Genomic DNA, 16,434 nt, shown 5'->3' with positions numbered 1-16,434 from the left:
ATGTTTGTTCTAGCTACTATATCTCACACTTAGTTTACATAAGTACAGGCTGCGGGACATATCTTGCCCAAGCAGGTATGCCTGCCTTCACTCTCTGATGCAACAGTATGATATCATGTGACTGATAGCATTTGTGTCGATCCGAGTCTATGCGATTGACAACCGGCGGTGGACGAAGGCCGCCATCGTGATGATGTTGGGGCTTGTGCCAGTTGCTATCAACATTGTAAGTATGCAATTCCCTGTAAAAAGTCCGTTTCTCATTTATGCATCTTTCATAGTATGCTGTGTCTAAGACATATTTGACCTATACTGCACAGTCCTGCAACCTTGGATTCTCATATTCTACCTTCGAGAATAATATGTACGTCACGTCAGTAGTTGATCACACCTGGTGAAGCTTAATGGGCTGCGCTAGATGTAAGCCAAACTGATATGCATGTCTTCCGATCCAGAATATGATACATTCATTGTATTCCTAGTGCTTCTCATCACCCGCATATGCATCCTCATGTTGAATCTCCTGGTCGTCATCTCAACATGGCAGGCAACGCGCGCCAACCAAGGAGTGACTGCATGGAGTAGCAGAGGATCCCTCATGGCTGTTCTATTCCGTGATGGTGCGCACTCTTCCTCCATAGAGTGTGAATGTGCTCATGCAAATGTATATGTAGGTACTGTCCACTTCGCGTAAGTCAACTTTCTCGCCTATGATGCTATACTATAGCGTATCTTTGCAGGCTAGTGGTCGGGCTCAATGCAGCCAACATTGCGGTCACATTACTCCTAGGGGCAAGTACAATTCACGCAACTATATATAATCACTCAGCAGTGTCTGTCCAGGAATACCTTGACATTTCCGGACCCACGGAATTGTAGGTGAACAGACTCTCTCTTTGACCACGCTCTCAAAGTATCAACACACAGTATCAGTACCGTGGTTCTATGCCGCTTCTTCCTCAACCTCCGCTATTTTTCCAGTCCGGACGTCAACAACAGCTGTAGGTCCTCCCATGCAAGCTCGTTCTCAAGCTTCGCATCGAGGATCATTGGCAATTTAGGCGAGATGCTTGAGGGCGACACTCAGGCTCCTAACGATGACTTCGAAGGCGATCTGAATGGGCTCAATGATGCTGTAGAAATCAATATGGCAAGAGATCTCGACGACTGTGAAAAGCCTCCCTCAGGTACCAACAAGGCTCAGACTGGAACGACCACTACCGCAGTTTGCAAGCAGGCAACTGGCGAGGGAGGCACTGCCAACCGCGAGTTGCCTGAAGCCCCAGATGAGGATTTTCACCAGCGCGTGACGAAATTTGTCTAGGTTGGTGACACTCGTACCGATCTGCAGCGTTACTGAAGGTGTACTATCAACAGGAAACAACCCTTTCGATTCTTTTCACGTGTGTATATGACGCAGTCTGCCAGATACACTCGCTTCCAGCTGTGGGACTCGTCCGTTCAGACATACTTTGTACCTCGCTTACTCTTCTCTTCTTGGTAACGCACACATGCTTTCATCCCCATCTTTCGCTATGGATGGAAATCTTGTCTCCCCAGATATTCTTTGCCATCATGTGGCTGCTTATCAAGTTCAATTGCAACCTCAAGCTTTGCGAGCCGTACCGCAGCCCTGTAATCAGCAGAACGCAACGCCTCGCCGCTCCAGCGACTGCCTTCTTATATTGCTTGTCAGCTACGACTGCATCATCAGGAAGCTCAGCTCAGCCAACTTAGCTCTCTATATAGCAATCGAGCTCAATCATCCACATGCACGCGTCTGCTTTTGTTCGCAGACTGGTCTTTTGCAACCGCCGTTCATGCGTGACACAGTGACACTCAGATGCCTATTACGGCGGCGAGCGACCAGTGAGTGTTCGTGAGTGCATAGTGGGAGTTGTTTCTCTCATATACATACCTCGAGATAGGTGTGCGAGCGTAGTTTGTCAGTTCCCCTGTACTTGACGTGACAGCCATGTCCATGAGGCCGTCGCCTCTGAGGACAGACAAGACTGAGGGTACAGGGTATTTGTACATACTGATACCCTTTTTTTACTGCAAAACTTTCGACTCGCGTTGGAGAACTCCTGTTCTTCATCGACATCCTCTGTCAAGCGGTTGAGTAAATATCTACGCATTGCCGTGACATTCCCTGAGAAACGTTCTGACATGGCTCGGAATAGACGCCCGTGCGATGCGATCCCCAGTAAGATCTGATCTGTCGTATGTTCGATCACGCTGAATGCCTCCTCAAGTTGGCTTCCGCACTTCGCCTGTCTTCCTCTGGCACGGCTCGCACCTAAATCCACCACTTGTTATTTTGAAGCACCGATGATCACCGCGCAGACACGTCGCGGCCCACATCGCACTCTTCGTACCTATCTCGCGTCCCGTACTCGCCCGACTACGTCGCATTGTTCGGGAAAAGAGAAGCTCGGAACTGCGTGGAGCTTGGCATAGACAGCATCGCGACACATGTCATTGGGGGAATTTGGTACCGGTAAACCCAGATGCTTCTAGAGGGCTTTACCGCCTGGCAATCTTCCGGCTGGGAACCGAAGCCAAGTCCCCCACGTCCATATAGCCGTCCCTCCCCCAGAAACAATCTGGAGGGTGTCGCGACCAACGAAGCAGGCGTCCTTTGAGGCATGAGCGGCACGAGCGGAGAAATGAGCCATGGTTGCCTCTCCTGCTTCCAGAGTATTCATCTTACGTCTCAAGGTGAGAAGCTCAACATGTTCATCGCATACATCATAGTGTTGGCTCGCGCAATCTACCAGTAAGCATTGTGGCCATCCCTTTTCAATTATCCCGGTGTCAAGGCTGGCGGACTCGGCGAGGGCCCAGGTTTACGGAAGCTTCTGCATAGACCGCGGCATCGTCATTACCGAAACGTCTCGGGAATCATGACCCGTGCCGCCAATTGGTGAGCACGTATTGAGAATGACGTGGTTACCGTCGTTGACCTTAGCTTCGGTACGATCTTGGACACTGTCCTGTTTGAAAAGTGTCGCTTACCTGCTGTGAGAGAGGTCTTGGCGACTGTCATTTGGAGAGGTGATGGTGAGTGGCTGCTACTGGAGTGTATTTGTTCCGTTTTTCCGCATTGTCGTCATTTGCTGCATACTTTGCCACATATTCATGCTATCTCTGAGTGCAGACGAATAATTCAACGGCACCCGCACGCCAATCCCGGACGATATGCGCAATGCAGTAGCCATTGTCACGAGTGTATTGTCAGGTCTGGTTTGCGGCATTATGAGTCGAGTGCGCGACCTGACGATCAACACTGCCTTCGTAGACCATCAACTCCAGTAAGTCATATACGGCTTTTGCTTGCGGCCATTGCTTGTGGTTGACTACAGACGGTGGTGCCATAACAGCACCAATAGTCGTCTGCGTCAAGCTAGTCTGTGCCGCCGTCGAACGCCGGCGGCACGGAGACGAGAAGAATGGCGCGAGCCCTGGACAAAAACTGTCAGCGCCACCTTCTCCATGGTCCATCGCTGTATGACATGCTTCACGTATATTTCTTTCCTAGTTGGTTGACATCCATCCCTAGCTGGTCGAGTTTTTCAAGCCTATCGCGATCCTCAGCCCTGCCTCCAGCGGCATCAGTATCGAGCCCGGAGTCGGTCAAAGGCGAAGAAGGTCATGTAAGAGTCCAGTATTATCTGGCGGATAGCGTACGCACCTGTCGTTTGCAGGTCTTATGTCGCTTCCTCCTCGAGCTTCACAACTCCCTTGACCTCTTCGAAGCGGAGGATTGCATTATACCCTCCACGGGAAGCTCGTTCTTGAGCGTCGCGGCGGGTGCGATCGACACCTCGAGTTATATGCTTGAGGAAATCCTCAGGCCCTTGACAATGGCTTTGCCGGTAGACGACCTCCATGATGCAGGAGAACTAGAGCCGGCAGATGGGCTTCACGATGTTGTAAATGCCATTTCCAAAGTCGACGAGGATCGGGCTACAATAACCCATTTGACGGAAGCGGGAACCTTGCGAGGGAAGCGCGGAGCTATTTTAATCATTGTACAATAGATATCGTCTAGTCGGTGGCACTCCAAGATATGATGCATTGGGCGAAATACTGCCGCTTTCAGTAGTGACTTTCGTTTAGCTTATCGAAGGCAACTTGTTTGCTAGGCGCATATACCGACCCCTGTGCTATAGCGACAATTCCTCTCCCAAACTCATATTTGCTAAGATAAACGTCTCTACACTTTCAGTGACACTCATAACTCGCGGTCAATATTTATCGTATTGCTCCATCTGCTCTTCCTCGCATTCACAATGTCCAAATGGTAGGAAGACCTGCATAAATTTGATCATGTCGCACCCCATTCTTGTTATAAAACATGTCGGTTACCACATCGGTCTGCACTACTATACTCGAGATAACCCCCCGGGCAATTACTTGTAACATATTGTAACAAAGTGCCGAGACGGAGAATGCAGCGGGAGGACAGATAAAAGAAGAGCGAAGACCATTCGCACCAAGAATAACTTGCGGCAGCGCACAGCGTTGTCCCGACCACGCGAGTATGAATGTGGAGCTGCGGCACGGGCCTCCTGTAACATGCGCGAACGCGCCATGGTGCTGGCGGTGTGGAATAGAAAACAGCTTGTAAGAGAACAGATACATACATTGGGTGGAAAGGCGTACGTACAGCCGACACTCCAAGTTCTCGATCCATCGGAAGGGCCGAAATCATACTTGAAACTTCGAGATCGACTGCCTTGAACGCATTGCTCTGATATATGCAGGCCTTGAGCGTACTGTTCCCGTGTAGTACAATCAGTGTCGTTGGCAGGACCCGGAATCAAACACCTTCCAGTGTATCGCAGAGGTAAGACCGAGCAGGGTTCTCGCCAGACTAGGAGGTCGAGAGAGCATACAAACTACGCTTGAATGTATTTGCGTGTTCTCCTGCCAACAGTCCAGAGTCGAACAGCATCATACTAGCTATGCGGGGGTCCAGAAAGCGATCATCGGCCGTGGGCAATTTCTGCGTCAGGAAGTCCTCATGAGGCACACATTGGTGACAGAGCAAGTATTGATAGAAACGGCAGGCCGTTGAGCATTAGTCGAGACATCGTTACGGGTGCATGGGCCCGATGAGAGGCGAAGGTCCTGAGGCACTACCAGACACGCTACAACGCACCGTTCTCATCCGCCTAGGTCAAAGGTCAGCTCATGAAATCCCAACAAGAGATCACATTACTCACCATCGTTGTTCGATGCTAAAGTAGATCCCCGTCCGACAAGGATGGAGGTAATAAGTATTGGACGCAGTGGAATGAGGTGCGAGCGAGCGCGAGGGGGTTGGAGAGCACGACCTCACAGGCTAGAATTAGGTGATTGCCGCATCGGTAACAGAGGACACTGCCCCCCACGATGGGCGTAGGTGAGACACGAAGGGATCTGCGGAACTGTGTCGATGTTCGAGAGCTCATCTTACGAGGACTAGAGGCTGTGTCGCCCACAGACCGCAGTCGTCCAGACTGCAGATCTGATGGGGCACAAATGAGCCCTTCCTGTAGACGAGCTGAGTTCAAGCCGTATCGGAGAACGAACCTGGAGCCACCTTGCCTCTGCGCAATACGTCAGTCTACCTCTCCTAGGCCCAACGCGTCTTGTCGGCCATCAAGCGCCGCCAGCATGCAGTGTACTTGAAGGATCAACATTCTCCACCACGATTGGCTCTGATCTTCGACATGTTTTCTAAGGATGTGACGCCGTTTTCACACGTCACACGGAGAGGCTAACGAGGAGGCTCCAGCGAGGGGTCGGCGCTGCGATGGTTCTTGCGATATCAACGACAGCAGAGCTCTGGCCTGCAGAGTGGAGACGTCGACTGAGCAGGTGAAGCAGACACAAGATAGTGTCGTAGAAACGGAAGTGAGAGTGAGAGCAGTGTTGGTGCGGCAAGACCGGGCCGAGGAGGCCGATGTGATCGGTCGTCCTCCGACTGTGTTTGCTTTCCGCCACATTTCCCATGCCCATCGCTTGATTCATGTATGTTTCGATTGTGCGGGTGTGCTGATACCCAAAACGCGCGCTGTAACTATCAAGTGAAGAAGACGTACTTGTAACCCTCTCGATGTCTGCACCTCAACAGATATCATCCGAGGTAAGTCCTTTTGTTGTGTTTCTGTGTCTATTCGATGTCAATGTCAAGCTATTTGTTTACGTCCGCCGTTTGTTAGTCATACACGCTTACGAGTGCTGTTTTGATTCAGAGCAGCCCGTCGAACGTCGTGCTCTGTCGTACCCAGTGCGCACCTTACAGAAACCATCGATATTACCACTTGTCGTCCCTGTTGGTACTATCTTGCGAGGCAAAGGTGGTGTACATTCGAACTTGCAATTAGTAAGCGTATTGCTTTCTATAGTCATTTGTACGGACCGGGTCTCTCGTTACGGTGCGTTTATCCACTACACGACACTACACATATTCTCTTCCTACTCCGTTCGCACTCGTTTGCTCACGGACTGGCCACGCGCCCCATCCCGTGGAATATGCTCCCAACCCGAGCCATCCGCATACCGCGTCAGCCGGCCGGACGTCCCCAGAGTTAACACATCCCAATATGGTGTATTCTCCTTATGTCGTTCATACTGGCGACAGGCAGTCTCTATCATGCACCCCAGACGTGATCCATGTGAGCTCCCAACCAGGACCAAATGTCCATACCGGCAGTCTAGATGGGATACGGGAGCTTTCCGACATGGCACGCGAGTCGCGCACTCTTTGGTCGACCTCATCCAGATGTTCGTGATGGATTGAGCCGTTCTCCGGAGTGCGCCTTGTGGTACTCCACGCGAGTCAGTACGTGGCTGGCGATATGGGGAGCGAATTTGATGCCAGCTGTGGGTACATCATATGACCTTCTATTTTCCTGCTCCTCTCTTTCTTCTAACGCTGTCGAAATTCGCTTGTATCCTTCTCCAAATCCTTCCACTATGCCCGTTGACACGGTCACACTGGGAGTTCTAGTCTGCAACGAGCATGATTTATGACCGGATGCCCGCAGAAGCTCTGTAGAAGACCTGACATGGTCTTTCTGGCAACTATGATGTGCAATGCGTGACCAGCATCAAGTTTATAACGGGCCCTTCGCGTCTGTTGATCATCGCTGGGCGATGATGCCATCTTTGTTGCCCCCTGAACTGAACTTCTGGCATAGCAGTACTACTTCATCCGTTTCCCATGGCCGGTGAAGCTACGTGGCGATACGTCCTGTAACGTCTCGTCCCATATGCGGGGATGCACGGATTCGGCTATTAGCAGTATCTATCGCCCGCGGACGATTTTGGCACACTGTCGACGGCTCAATATGTCTCCTGCCGTTCGTATTTTCGTGGCATTTCACTTCCCGGCCGCAATTGTATCGACTTCGAGTTGCGCTCCCTCGATGCTGCGGATTGTGCCTTTTTTCTTGCACAGGAAGGCCTGGACTCGGACTGTACAGTAATCTGTGCCTTGCGATTAACGCTGGCGCTCTTTTGCCATCAAATACATGCAGACTGCATCCGTTCCCCTCAAGCTCCCGTAATGCTCCGATTCTGCGTCTGTTCTGAGCTGGTGCGGCAAATTGGGGTCAAGAAGCAGGTAATAACGGCCGTCTGGAGGCACGGCGGCAAATGCATGTACAAAGTTGCTTCAAAAGCTGTATACTATGTACTCATTCTGCACCTATCATTCCTCGCTGTAATATGCTGATCAAATGAACAAGGTACGAAGAATCATGCAGTGTTAAGATAGCTACATCTTCTGTTGACTGTGTACAGGTGATCTAGCTGTGCTCACGCGGCCCCTCTTCATCATGATTGATAATCTCTTTAGAGGGCCGCACTCTGGTAGATCATTGCTCCATATGCTGCTAATCCGAGTCTCGACTCAGACTAGACCTTGTAGGCGAGTTCTCCATATCACGTCCTGTCGTCTTACTACTCTGATGAAGTGATGCACATAATTGGTTCCGGTGATTATGTCGATCTTCTGGCTGTTGATCAGATATGCTCAGTAAGCCTACATGGACAGTCGGGAATTGTACGCCGAGCGAAAGAAGTCATATAGTGAGATGCTTGACACGCATATATAGGTCAGATGCGGATATGCCACCATCCATCTCGTTTCAGCTATCATGTCTGAGTCTAGCATGAATAAAGAACGAGTTCTTCAATTGATATGGTATGGGTAAGCTTATTTACTCGCTTAATGCTTTTCCTTGTGCTGATACAGACTTTACCCTAATGACACAGCTTGATCGGTGACTACATTGATATCATGACCATGAGTGCGTATATGCTGATCTTGGTGAATGCAGCCCGCACTGACACGTGGGTTAGGCATCTTTGTGTATGATTCCATCATTTCCTTCAATATGGAATGGCGAGCTGTCTGGGCTCGCAGAATCACGGGTGCAGCTGCTATATATGTTGCTCTCCGCTACGTGACCTTGGCAAGTGTCATTGCGAGTGTCATTATAGACGACATGCAAGCATGTGAAGTGAGTCCTCGTACTCTTCCTTAGTATCCTAGCTCATGACGCTTCCAGGGGTTAATTTGTCTAGAGCTCAAATGCATTTGACGGGAATGCTCAACTAAATTGATTCTAGCTTCTGGGTCTCTTACTTGTTTGAGGTAGTTACTCTCTGCGGGACGTATCTTGCCCAGGCAGGTATGTCTGCCTTCACTCTCCGGTGTGACAGTCTAATTATAAGTTGTTGACAGCATTTGCCTCGATCCGAGTCTTTGCTATTGATGGCCGGCAGTGGAGAAATGCCTCCGTCGTGATGATATTGGGGCTTGTACCCGTTGCCCTCAATATTGTAAGTGTATATCTCACTGTGTATATTCTGTTACTAATTTACGTGCGACTCACAGTATGGCTGCTCTCAAGAATATGTGTACTGTACTGCAGAGATTTTGGCCATCGAACGCTCATTCTCTGCCTCCAAGAGCAACAAGTATGTCACATCAGTACCTATCTGTATAAGCTGAAGTCTGAGCCGTGGATATTCAAGATGTAAGACAACTGAGATATGTATGAACCCTGGACGTTGGTAATGGAATTATTGCTTTCAGTTTTCCTCGCCACCCGAATATGTGTCCTCATATCTAATCTTCTGGTCGTCGTCTCAACATGGCGGGAAACACGTGCCAACCGCATAGTGACTGGTTTCAATGGCAGAGAATCCCTCGCATCTATGTTATTGCGTGACGGTGCGTGCTCTACCTCAATATAGTCTGATATTGCGTCGACGCCTTTGAGAATATAGGCACCGTCCATTTTGTGTAAGTTTAGTATTCCGCTCCTGAGAGTATGTATCATATTGTACCAGGCTAGTACTCTGCCTCAATGTTGCCAACATTGCAAGCGCATTATCGACAGAGGTGGGTGCATCAACTTCCATGAACATGCATAATGACTTAGGCGCATCCCTTTAGAGCTTATTCGACTTTTCCATATCTGTGGAATTGTGAGTTCACAGATTCTGTCTTTGATGACGCGATCTGAATATGCCAGCACACAGGATCAGTACCGTGATTCTATGCCGCTTCTTCCTCAACCTCCGTCATTTCTCAAGCAGCTCCGATGTCAATGAAAGTACTGTACCCTCCCTCGGAAGCACATTCGCAAGGTTCGCGACGAGGGTCATTGGCAACATGGGCGAGACGCTCGAGGATGACCCTCAGGCCTTTGACGATGACTTGGATTGTGAGCTCGAAAGGCACCCTGGCGCGGAAGAACTGGGCTCTGCGAACGATTTTCAGGACGGTGCAAATACTCCCTCAGGCACCCGAGCGGTCACTCTGTCAGTTCGCAAGCGGGAAGCTCATGAGGCGACCGCCGACGATTGGGAGGCACCTGAAGCCGCAGATGAGGGTTTTGATCGGCACGCAATAGACATTGTCTAGGTCAGTGACGCTTAATACTGCTTCGCAGTCTAGCTGAACTATATTGTTAACCAGAGACAAAATGTATCAAGACGCCCTTCTATTCCTATCATGATACCGTACGGCGCTATTCTCTGTTTATCCCTCCTTCTAGTGGCGATACTCTATATAATCTCACTCATATTGGACCTCATTTCCTCTTGGTTGCGCATATATTCTTCGTTCCGCTTCTTTTCCGTGCGCGGATTCTGCCTCCAGAACCTATGCTCCCCATCAGGTTGCTGTAAATCGAGTTGACCACTGCGCTCATAGCCAGCATTTTGGCAATATCTCTATTATTACGTTATGTCTGTCATGTAGAATCATATGTCTGACGGCTGACAGGCTCTGCCATAAATCGAGATATGCCGTCAGCCAGACCATGCCGGAACGTACAGAAGATCACATCAGGTGCGAACATTGTCCACGCGACTTTGTGCTGGCAACTATACACTACTATATGCAATGATGAAATGCGTACGTGCAGAAGCCATGTGGAACAAAGAGTAGGAAGTACCTCCAGCTCTGCGCGACACTTGCTGGCTCTGTCGACGAATCATCTTATTTCATCTCACTCTCGCGCCTGTCTTTCTCTAGCAGGGCGTGTCCAGCTCCGCTGGCAGATGCACCCGGTGTCTAGATCAATCTCACGTTGTCCCTGACTCTCGACCATGACTACCCACATCTAACAGCGCAGTGCATACGCAAGCAACGAAGGCTTCCGGAGTAGACAAATGCCACATGCGACGACAAGTCCATAGCATGCTCACCATTGTGTGGCGCGTCATCGTCCTCATTCTGATAAATCCTAGTCCCTCTCAAACACAATATCCAACGTTCAGTCACCCGCCTCACTGTTTCTGTGCTCCTCGCCGTCGAACAAGAACACAGTGATGGATGACGCCAAATTTGACAGCACGGCGTGTCATACGGCCTGCACTCAGCTTTTCTTTCACATTGCTTGGTCGTGATCAAGAGCTCCTTTGTTCTCCTTCAAAACAGACGGCACAGATGTTTAGGTATGCTGCAATATCATATCTGTCCCTCCGCGTTCCTACGTTCTTTACATCAGACTCGTATCCACGTTCCCGCCTGCCCAGATCCTCGAGGTGACACAGCAAATGCGCCACCAAGCTGCTGAGGATCGGCAACGACCCTGCGATAGCCGATGCTCGGTTCGAATAACCAGGTGATGCCCCACCAGCTTGTCCGGAGTAGGCACTAGCATAGAGAAGTGTACACGCATTGCAGCACTACTTTCGACGCCTGATATGATGACCTACTGGAAGGGAACGAAACACCACGGAAGGTTTCAATTCGTTGTTAATAAAATCATCGCATGAATTATACTGAGGCTCCGAGGTTACCGATAGCATCTTCACGAGACTTGAATGCGGCTTGCAGTATAGAGGAAGTGGAAGCTGTCCGAGACGCCGCAGAGCGTCGGGATCGAGGAGTTGACGTATGCTTGCGGGAGCCGCATAACCTGCAGAATGAGAGACTACCTGGGACATCGAGTGTTTTTCGAGACAAGCACAAAGATGCGGTCACTCTCGTCAGCTAGGAGATGTCGCAATAGTCCTCAGGGAACAGCGTGATGAAGAAAGCCAGACCAGACCACGCACAAGATACCGCGCCTGACTGTGAGACATGCCCACGATTGGGTCGAGCGTGACTTAGGTGAAGCTCTTGCGCGCTTGTCCATCTGAACTTTGAGCGCGAACTTGTGAAGGATGCCTCAGACATGTCGCGCTGTGATGCAGATAGCATGCTGGTGAGCTGCGTGGCCATAAGTTGTGACTAGCAAGAAGGCCGTCGCACAACAGGTGAACGCACGACATCAACAGCGAAAGGTAGCGCGAAGCGGACTCGCCGGTCGAGAGAGAGCCGCATCGACTGCAGAATGAGGGGATATCTGAGACATTGAGTATTCTTCAAAACAAGTACAAAGAGAAGGTTCGCCTCGTTAGCCAAGGAAAACCACAGTAGCCCTCGGGGAGCAGGAAGATGGAAGCAAGCGATACGAGGCTACACGTGAGCCACCACATTCGGCTGTGAGGCACGCCTATGATTAGCCAGCATGACTGGAGAAAATGCCGCGCAGGCCGACCCATCTCAGTTGAGTGACGCTCCAGGTAAGTCGAGCGTCGTGGAGGACGAAAGAGAGCGGTGAGGCAGGTATGGGCCAGTGAGATGCATGTTCGCGTGCTCTGAATAGCGGGAAGGCCGTGCCACGACGAGCAAGCGCATGACAACAACAGCAAGAGGTTGTGGGAAGCGGACGCGCCAGTCGGGAGACAACCTTCACTAGAACGGGCCGAGGTGCGCTGACACAACGCGTCCTCCGTCCCACCTGTAAGTCAGCACGGGGAGCGTGAAACGGACATGGTAGTACCCACCATTGGCATACAATTATGGAACGCGCCCATTGCTCTTAGAGCTACACGCAAGACGTGTTGGACGCGTAACGTGGATGTGTGGAAGGAGGGTTCATCCGGCGAACATAGCAGAGGGCTTCGGAGGACGGCTGCTGCGCAGTACTGGGCCTGTATGACCACTGCTTCGGTGAGGGAATTGACCCGGCGCACTCGAAGTAAAACAGGATTTGCAACGCCGGTTCGATACTTGGATCTATGGCTCGTGCAAGTGAGGCATCGCTCTAGTTCATGGCACTCACCAGATTGTCGCCTCCCGGTCTGCAGACTCCATATTGGACGACGCGAAGGCATCATCCGCACTGGGAGTACAGTGCGGATGCATATGCAGTTGTTACTGAGAGTACCATAGTGAAGGATGATTATGTACGGCGTCTCCTTGGAGAACTCAGACTAACAGTTGACGACCTGCGATGGGACACCAGTTAGTCATTCTTCATTGCTTCCATGTTCTTAGCCCAGGTGAGCCGGAATAGCGTCGTCGCAAGGAACGCGTCTTTCATCCGCAGCTTCAGCTCCCTCTACGTCCCCTCCCCATCAATGGTAAGACAGATTTATACATGGGATGAACATACACTAGTCTCAGCTCTACATTCGGCGGTTACTCTTGGAATCGGGGATAGACATTTTGCAAAGGGAAGTCGCCGTGAGAGTGTGTCCACCTCAATAACGCAGACTAGGGTACGGTGACCTGCTTAAGCGACTAATTAGCCTAGGCCTGTGTGAGGGGTCAAATTCACCTATGTAATTCACGGCTGATTAGCCAGTATGGAATATGGCCTAATGAAAACTTTTAGCTACTTAAGTAGCCTTATATAACGTTCAAGTTGCCCAGCGACCGAACACCTGGACAGCACGCAGCTGCTACTATTCATCCCAGGTCCGTCACTGGCCTTCAAATTCAATACATGCTCTACTCTATGTTAGTCCCAACGCGGTACTTCGGGACACTCGTTAGCAAGAATGTCCTTCCGAAATGGCGCGTTGACGTTGATGAGGTCGGAAACTACGATTACTGGTCTTCCTGGATAACAACCGCAAGGCTTAACTCTTACTGCGTTCGGAACATGTTCAAAATCAGCGCAGGTCACTTGACCCTATTTAACCCTATTTAACCCTTGTTCTTCGGGCCTCGCCAAATTTACGGCTCTTTAGCAAGGGTTAATTAACCGAGGCTAATTAGCCCGGGCTATTTCACCGTATCTTAACGCAGACGGAACAGAATGACCAGTGCTATCGACAGGTAAGCGCCTGAGCCCCGACGGTGAGATCTTGAGATGTCGCGTGTGTAGGAGAGACGCAAGCCGATGTTGCAGCAACAGCAAAATGACGTACGCCGCGTCAACACGGTCTGTACAGTCAGAGACGAGGCGAGGGTATTGCGGGATGGTCCAGAGGAGGCGGGACGCCGGGCCGGGCCGAGGCGGTAATGACGCGCGTCTTCAAGCTTTCAGACGCTCATGTCCTCTCTGCGCCTCTGTACGTTGCTAGGACTTTCTATGGTTCTGCTCTCGGATAGACACAACGAAGAGTTCGACTACATCCGAATGACCTCCTCCTTGCTTCTGTCTTCGTCGCTCTGAACCCTTGCATCGCTGCCCGTTGTGTTGTCAAGTAAGTCTGGCTGTCCACCTCTGCATACATTGTTCTGTCCTCTCCTCGTTGTATTCTGGTCCCGAGGCCATATATGCATAGTAGTACTTGCTGAGCTCTTCCGTCACATATCGTATTCGAAGCTCGATTCGACTGACAAGCTGAGTAGTCTTTTTCAACGCAATGACCCCTCTAACATCGACGTCGCGTCCTATGTTGCAGCCCAGTACGCATAGTATAACCTTCTCCACAGCTACATTGGTGCAGAGGTTTGCATACTCCCATGCGATATATGCTACTATCTGTACTTCCAGTGCTTACCATCAATGCCTTGTAAGACGGGGGCGACCTGCCATCCGAGGAACGAGATCATATATCTGGTAAGCCTTCTCTTGTTCAACCAATACCTTGTCTCGGCTATCTCCCCTGGGCACATCCTCTTCCGTCTCTAATTCGGCCGTTATCGCCGTGGTGCTCTTGTCTTCGACGCGGCGTAGCCATTTATTGTGTTCAACCTCGTTCTACTCCCCTGCGCACACTTTATGCAGTGTCTCAACACATCCTGTGGAATACGCTCCTCAACCCGAGCTGTCCATATATCGCATTAGCTCCTTGAACGCTCGCGGAACTGGAACACTCATTTTTATGCGTCTCATGTCTTTCGTTTCACCCTGCAGCACGTGGTCTGCAGGTGCGACCCACGGGCCATAACGTAGGCTCATAAGCTACAGGGGAGTACTACAGGGCTCTGGCGCTGGCGTTTGGGACAGTCTAAACAGGAGCCATCTGTCCCCCATGCGACGCTCATCGGGTGCTGCCCACTCTCTAGCGGTCAGCAGTACTCGTTTAGCCGTTTATCATTGACTAACGAGGTTGTGCTTGAGGTAGAGCCATGAGCGTGCGGTACGCGGCCTCGCCGCACTAGTTGCATATGGTCTAACGGGTCGATATATAGCCAGCGAGGATGCGGGGTGGAATGTTATCTGACTCTCCACTTGGTGCTGATTTGTGCACTCGTTTATGGGACTCATCACTCATGCAACTTTACACCAGCTCTTAAATCCAATTTATAGAGCTTGGAAAAGCACGTCTGCTTATTCTCTTAAGTCTAGTATCATGCCTCCAATGTGCATGACTCCCAATGAGGCACGTGTAGATTCCCCGTCATTGCTCGGACATCAATGTTCATTGCGATGCAAGCTGCGGCCCCGGCGACAGATGCAACGCTCATGTTCCGATCAAGTCCCCAAGGAGACTTCCCATCCGTTTGGCACTGCCACGTAACGACGACCCGCTTGCTCTCATCAACTGAGCGCTGGCCGGAGCAGCGTTGCCTTGTGTCTTCCACTGCCCGATCGTGTTCGTATCAACCAGCAGTTGCCTCTCCTATCCTCTGGGTCATGTTTCTACCCCCTGTACTCGACTGAGACCATCACATCTGCGGGATGTGATGGATCACAATAGAATCCATTGTTTATGGTTGATGGTGGTACTCTCTCGGCTGTTGAATGCACGTAGGTTGCACTAATTCCCCGCAGACTGATGTAACGTCTCATTTGCTCTGTCCTGAGATATGTCCTGGGCCTCTAGCCCGAGTATCTAGTTTGGGCCAACCAAGCAAGGCATGCGAAGGTGTCATGGCAAGTGACCGTACCAAACTGGGTTACCCCGACGGGTGCGTACCATGGGCTTGTTCTGACCCATCATCATTCGCTAGATACTCCTGGCCGAATGCACAACCCACGACGAATGGTGCAGTACTATGAGATTGTCCACTGACCACGCGTAGGCGAACACAGTTGAGGCTCTCGTAGTCACCATTGACGACCTCGTACTTAATCAGGGGCCCCTTCTTCAATATTCACTCGAGCCGTATGGTATCAGTTCTAGCCTTGACGCAGACAGGCCCTCGTCATGGGAAAGTCCCTCATGACTGCTCACTGCCGGCTGCATCAAAGTCCGGATCCTGCCGATCGATACACGGCCCACGGTGAATGCTAGCTACTCCATATGCGACTCCCACGGAATGCATACAGGTAACCTCAGCTACACAGATGTATCTCTCTTGATTGGAACTGGTGGTCTTGTACTCAAATGCAGATGCGTTGTCCAGGTACATCCTGGCGTCATCTACTGTTAGCCCTTGCCTCGACTCAGGCAGGACATCGTCGTAGGCTGGCTCTTCATACCACTTCATATCATCTCAATACGGGTGCGTCAATTCTTCGTAAGGAGCCAGGACCATTGCTACGTATTGCAGTCGCTGTACCTGCTGTTGCGATGTGTTCGGTGTACCCGCATCGATAGAACAATATGATCTTGCGTGCCGGACGTTGCACATCGAATGCAAGATATGGTAAGGTAATTTCAACCCCAGTACTTCACGACAATCGCGCTGCTACACATGCATATTTATCATCAAATGACCACCATAATCCTCGTAGTGGTACCGCCTTC

At 50.7% G+C, this 16,434-nt stretch overlaps 4 protein-coding genes across 4 annotated transcripts; all 4 read left to right on the top strand.

The window, feature by feature from the left end:
• Nucleotides 1-598: 598 nt before the first annotated feature.
• Nucleotides 599-1,324, top strand: POSPLADRAFT_1057224 (hypothetical protein; the record flags this gene model as incomplete). The annotated part of the gene is made up of 5 exons (XM_024480888.1): nucleotides 599-620; nucleotides 675-690; nucleotides 741-875; nucleotides 928-1,001; nucleotides 1,062-1,324. 5 exons carry the CDS (start codon nucleotides 599-601, stop codon nucleotides 1,322-1,324), a joined length of 510 nt encoding a protein of 169 aa, XP_024338252.1.
• A 1,992-nt stretch (nucleotides 1,325-3,316) lies between these two features.
• POSPLADRAFT_1145194 (hypothetical protein) lies at nucleotides 3,317-4,043 on the top strand (the record flags this gene model as incomplete). Its single annotated transcript, XM_024485776.1, has 2 exons — nucleotides 3,317-3,477; nucleotides 3,563-4,043. Coding segments are annotated over 2 exons (642 nt in total), but the record flags the coding sequence as incomplete, so codon positions are not given.
• Nucleotides 4,044-8,153: 4,110 nt separating this feature from the next.
• POSPLADRAFT_1144526 (hypothetical protein) lies at nucleotides 8,154-9,931 on the top strand (the record flags this gene model as incomplete). The annotated part of the gene is made up of 10 exons (XM_024485703.1): nucleotides 8,154-8,206; nucleotides 8,272-8,306; nucleotides 8,359-8,523; nucleotides 8,744-8,841; nucleotides 8,897-8,979; nucleotides 9,204-9,235; nucleotides 9,292-9,307; nucleotides 9,355-9,406; nucleotides 9,461-9,492; nucleotides 9,547-9,931. The coding sequence occupies 10 exons, from the start codon at nucleotides 8,154-8,156 to the stop codon at nucleotides 9,929-9,931; spliced, it is 951 nt and encodes a 316-aa protein (XP_024338250.1).
• Nucleotides 9,932-12,029: 2,098 nt separating this feature from the next.
• POSPLADRAFT_1034110 (hypothetical protein) lies at nucleotides 12,030-12,813 on the top strand (the record flags this gene model as incomplete). Its single annotated transcript, XM_024476991.1, has 4 exons — nucleotides 12,030-12,084; nucleotides 12,168-12,271; nucleotides 12,314-12,595; nucleotides 12,652-12,813. The coding sequence occupies 4 exons, from the start codon at nucleotides 12,030-12,032 to the stop codon at nucleotides 12,811-12,813; spliced, it is 603 nt and encodes a 200-aa protein (XP_024338249.1).
• Nucleotides 12,814-16,434: the final 3,621 nt, after the last annotated feature.

This window comes from Postia placenta, assembly GCF_002117355.1.
Source record: "Postia placenta MAD-698-R-SB12 unplaced genomic scaffold POSPLAscaffold_8, whole genome shotgun sequence".
Classification (NCBI taxonomy): domain Eukaryota; kingdom Fungi; phylum Basidiomycota; class Agaricomycetes; order Polyporales; family Adustoporiaceae; genus Rhodonia; species Rhodonia placenta.
This window is presented reverse-complemented; position numbering and strand designations above follow the sequence as displayed.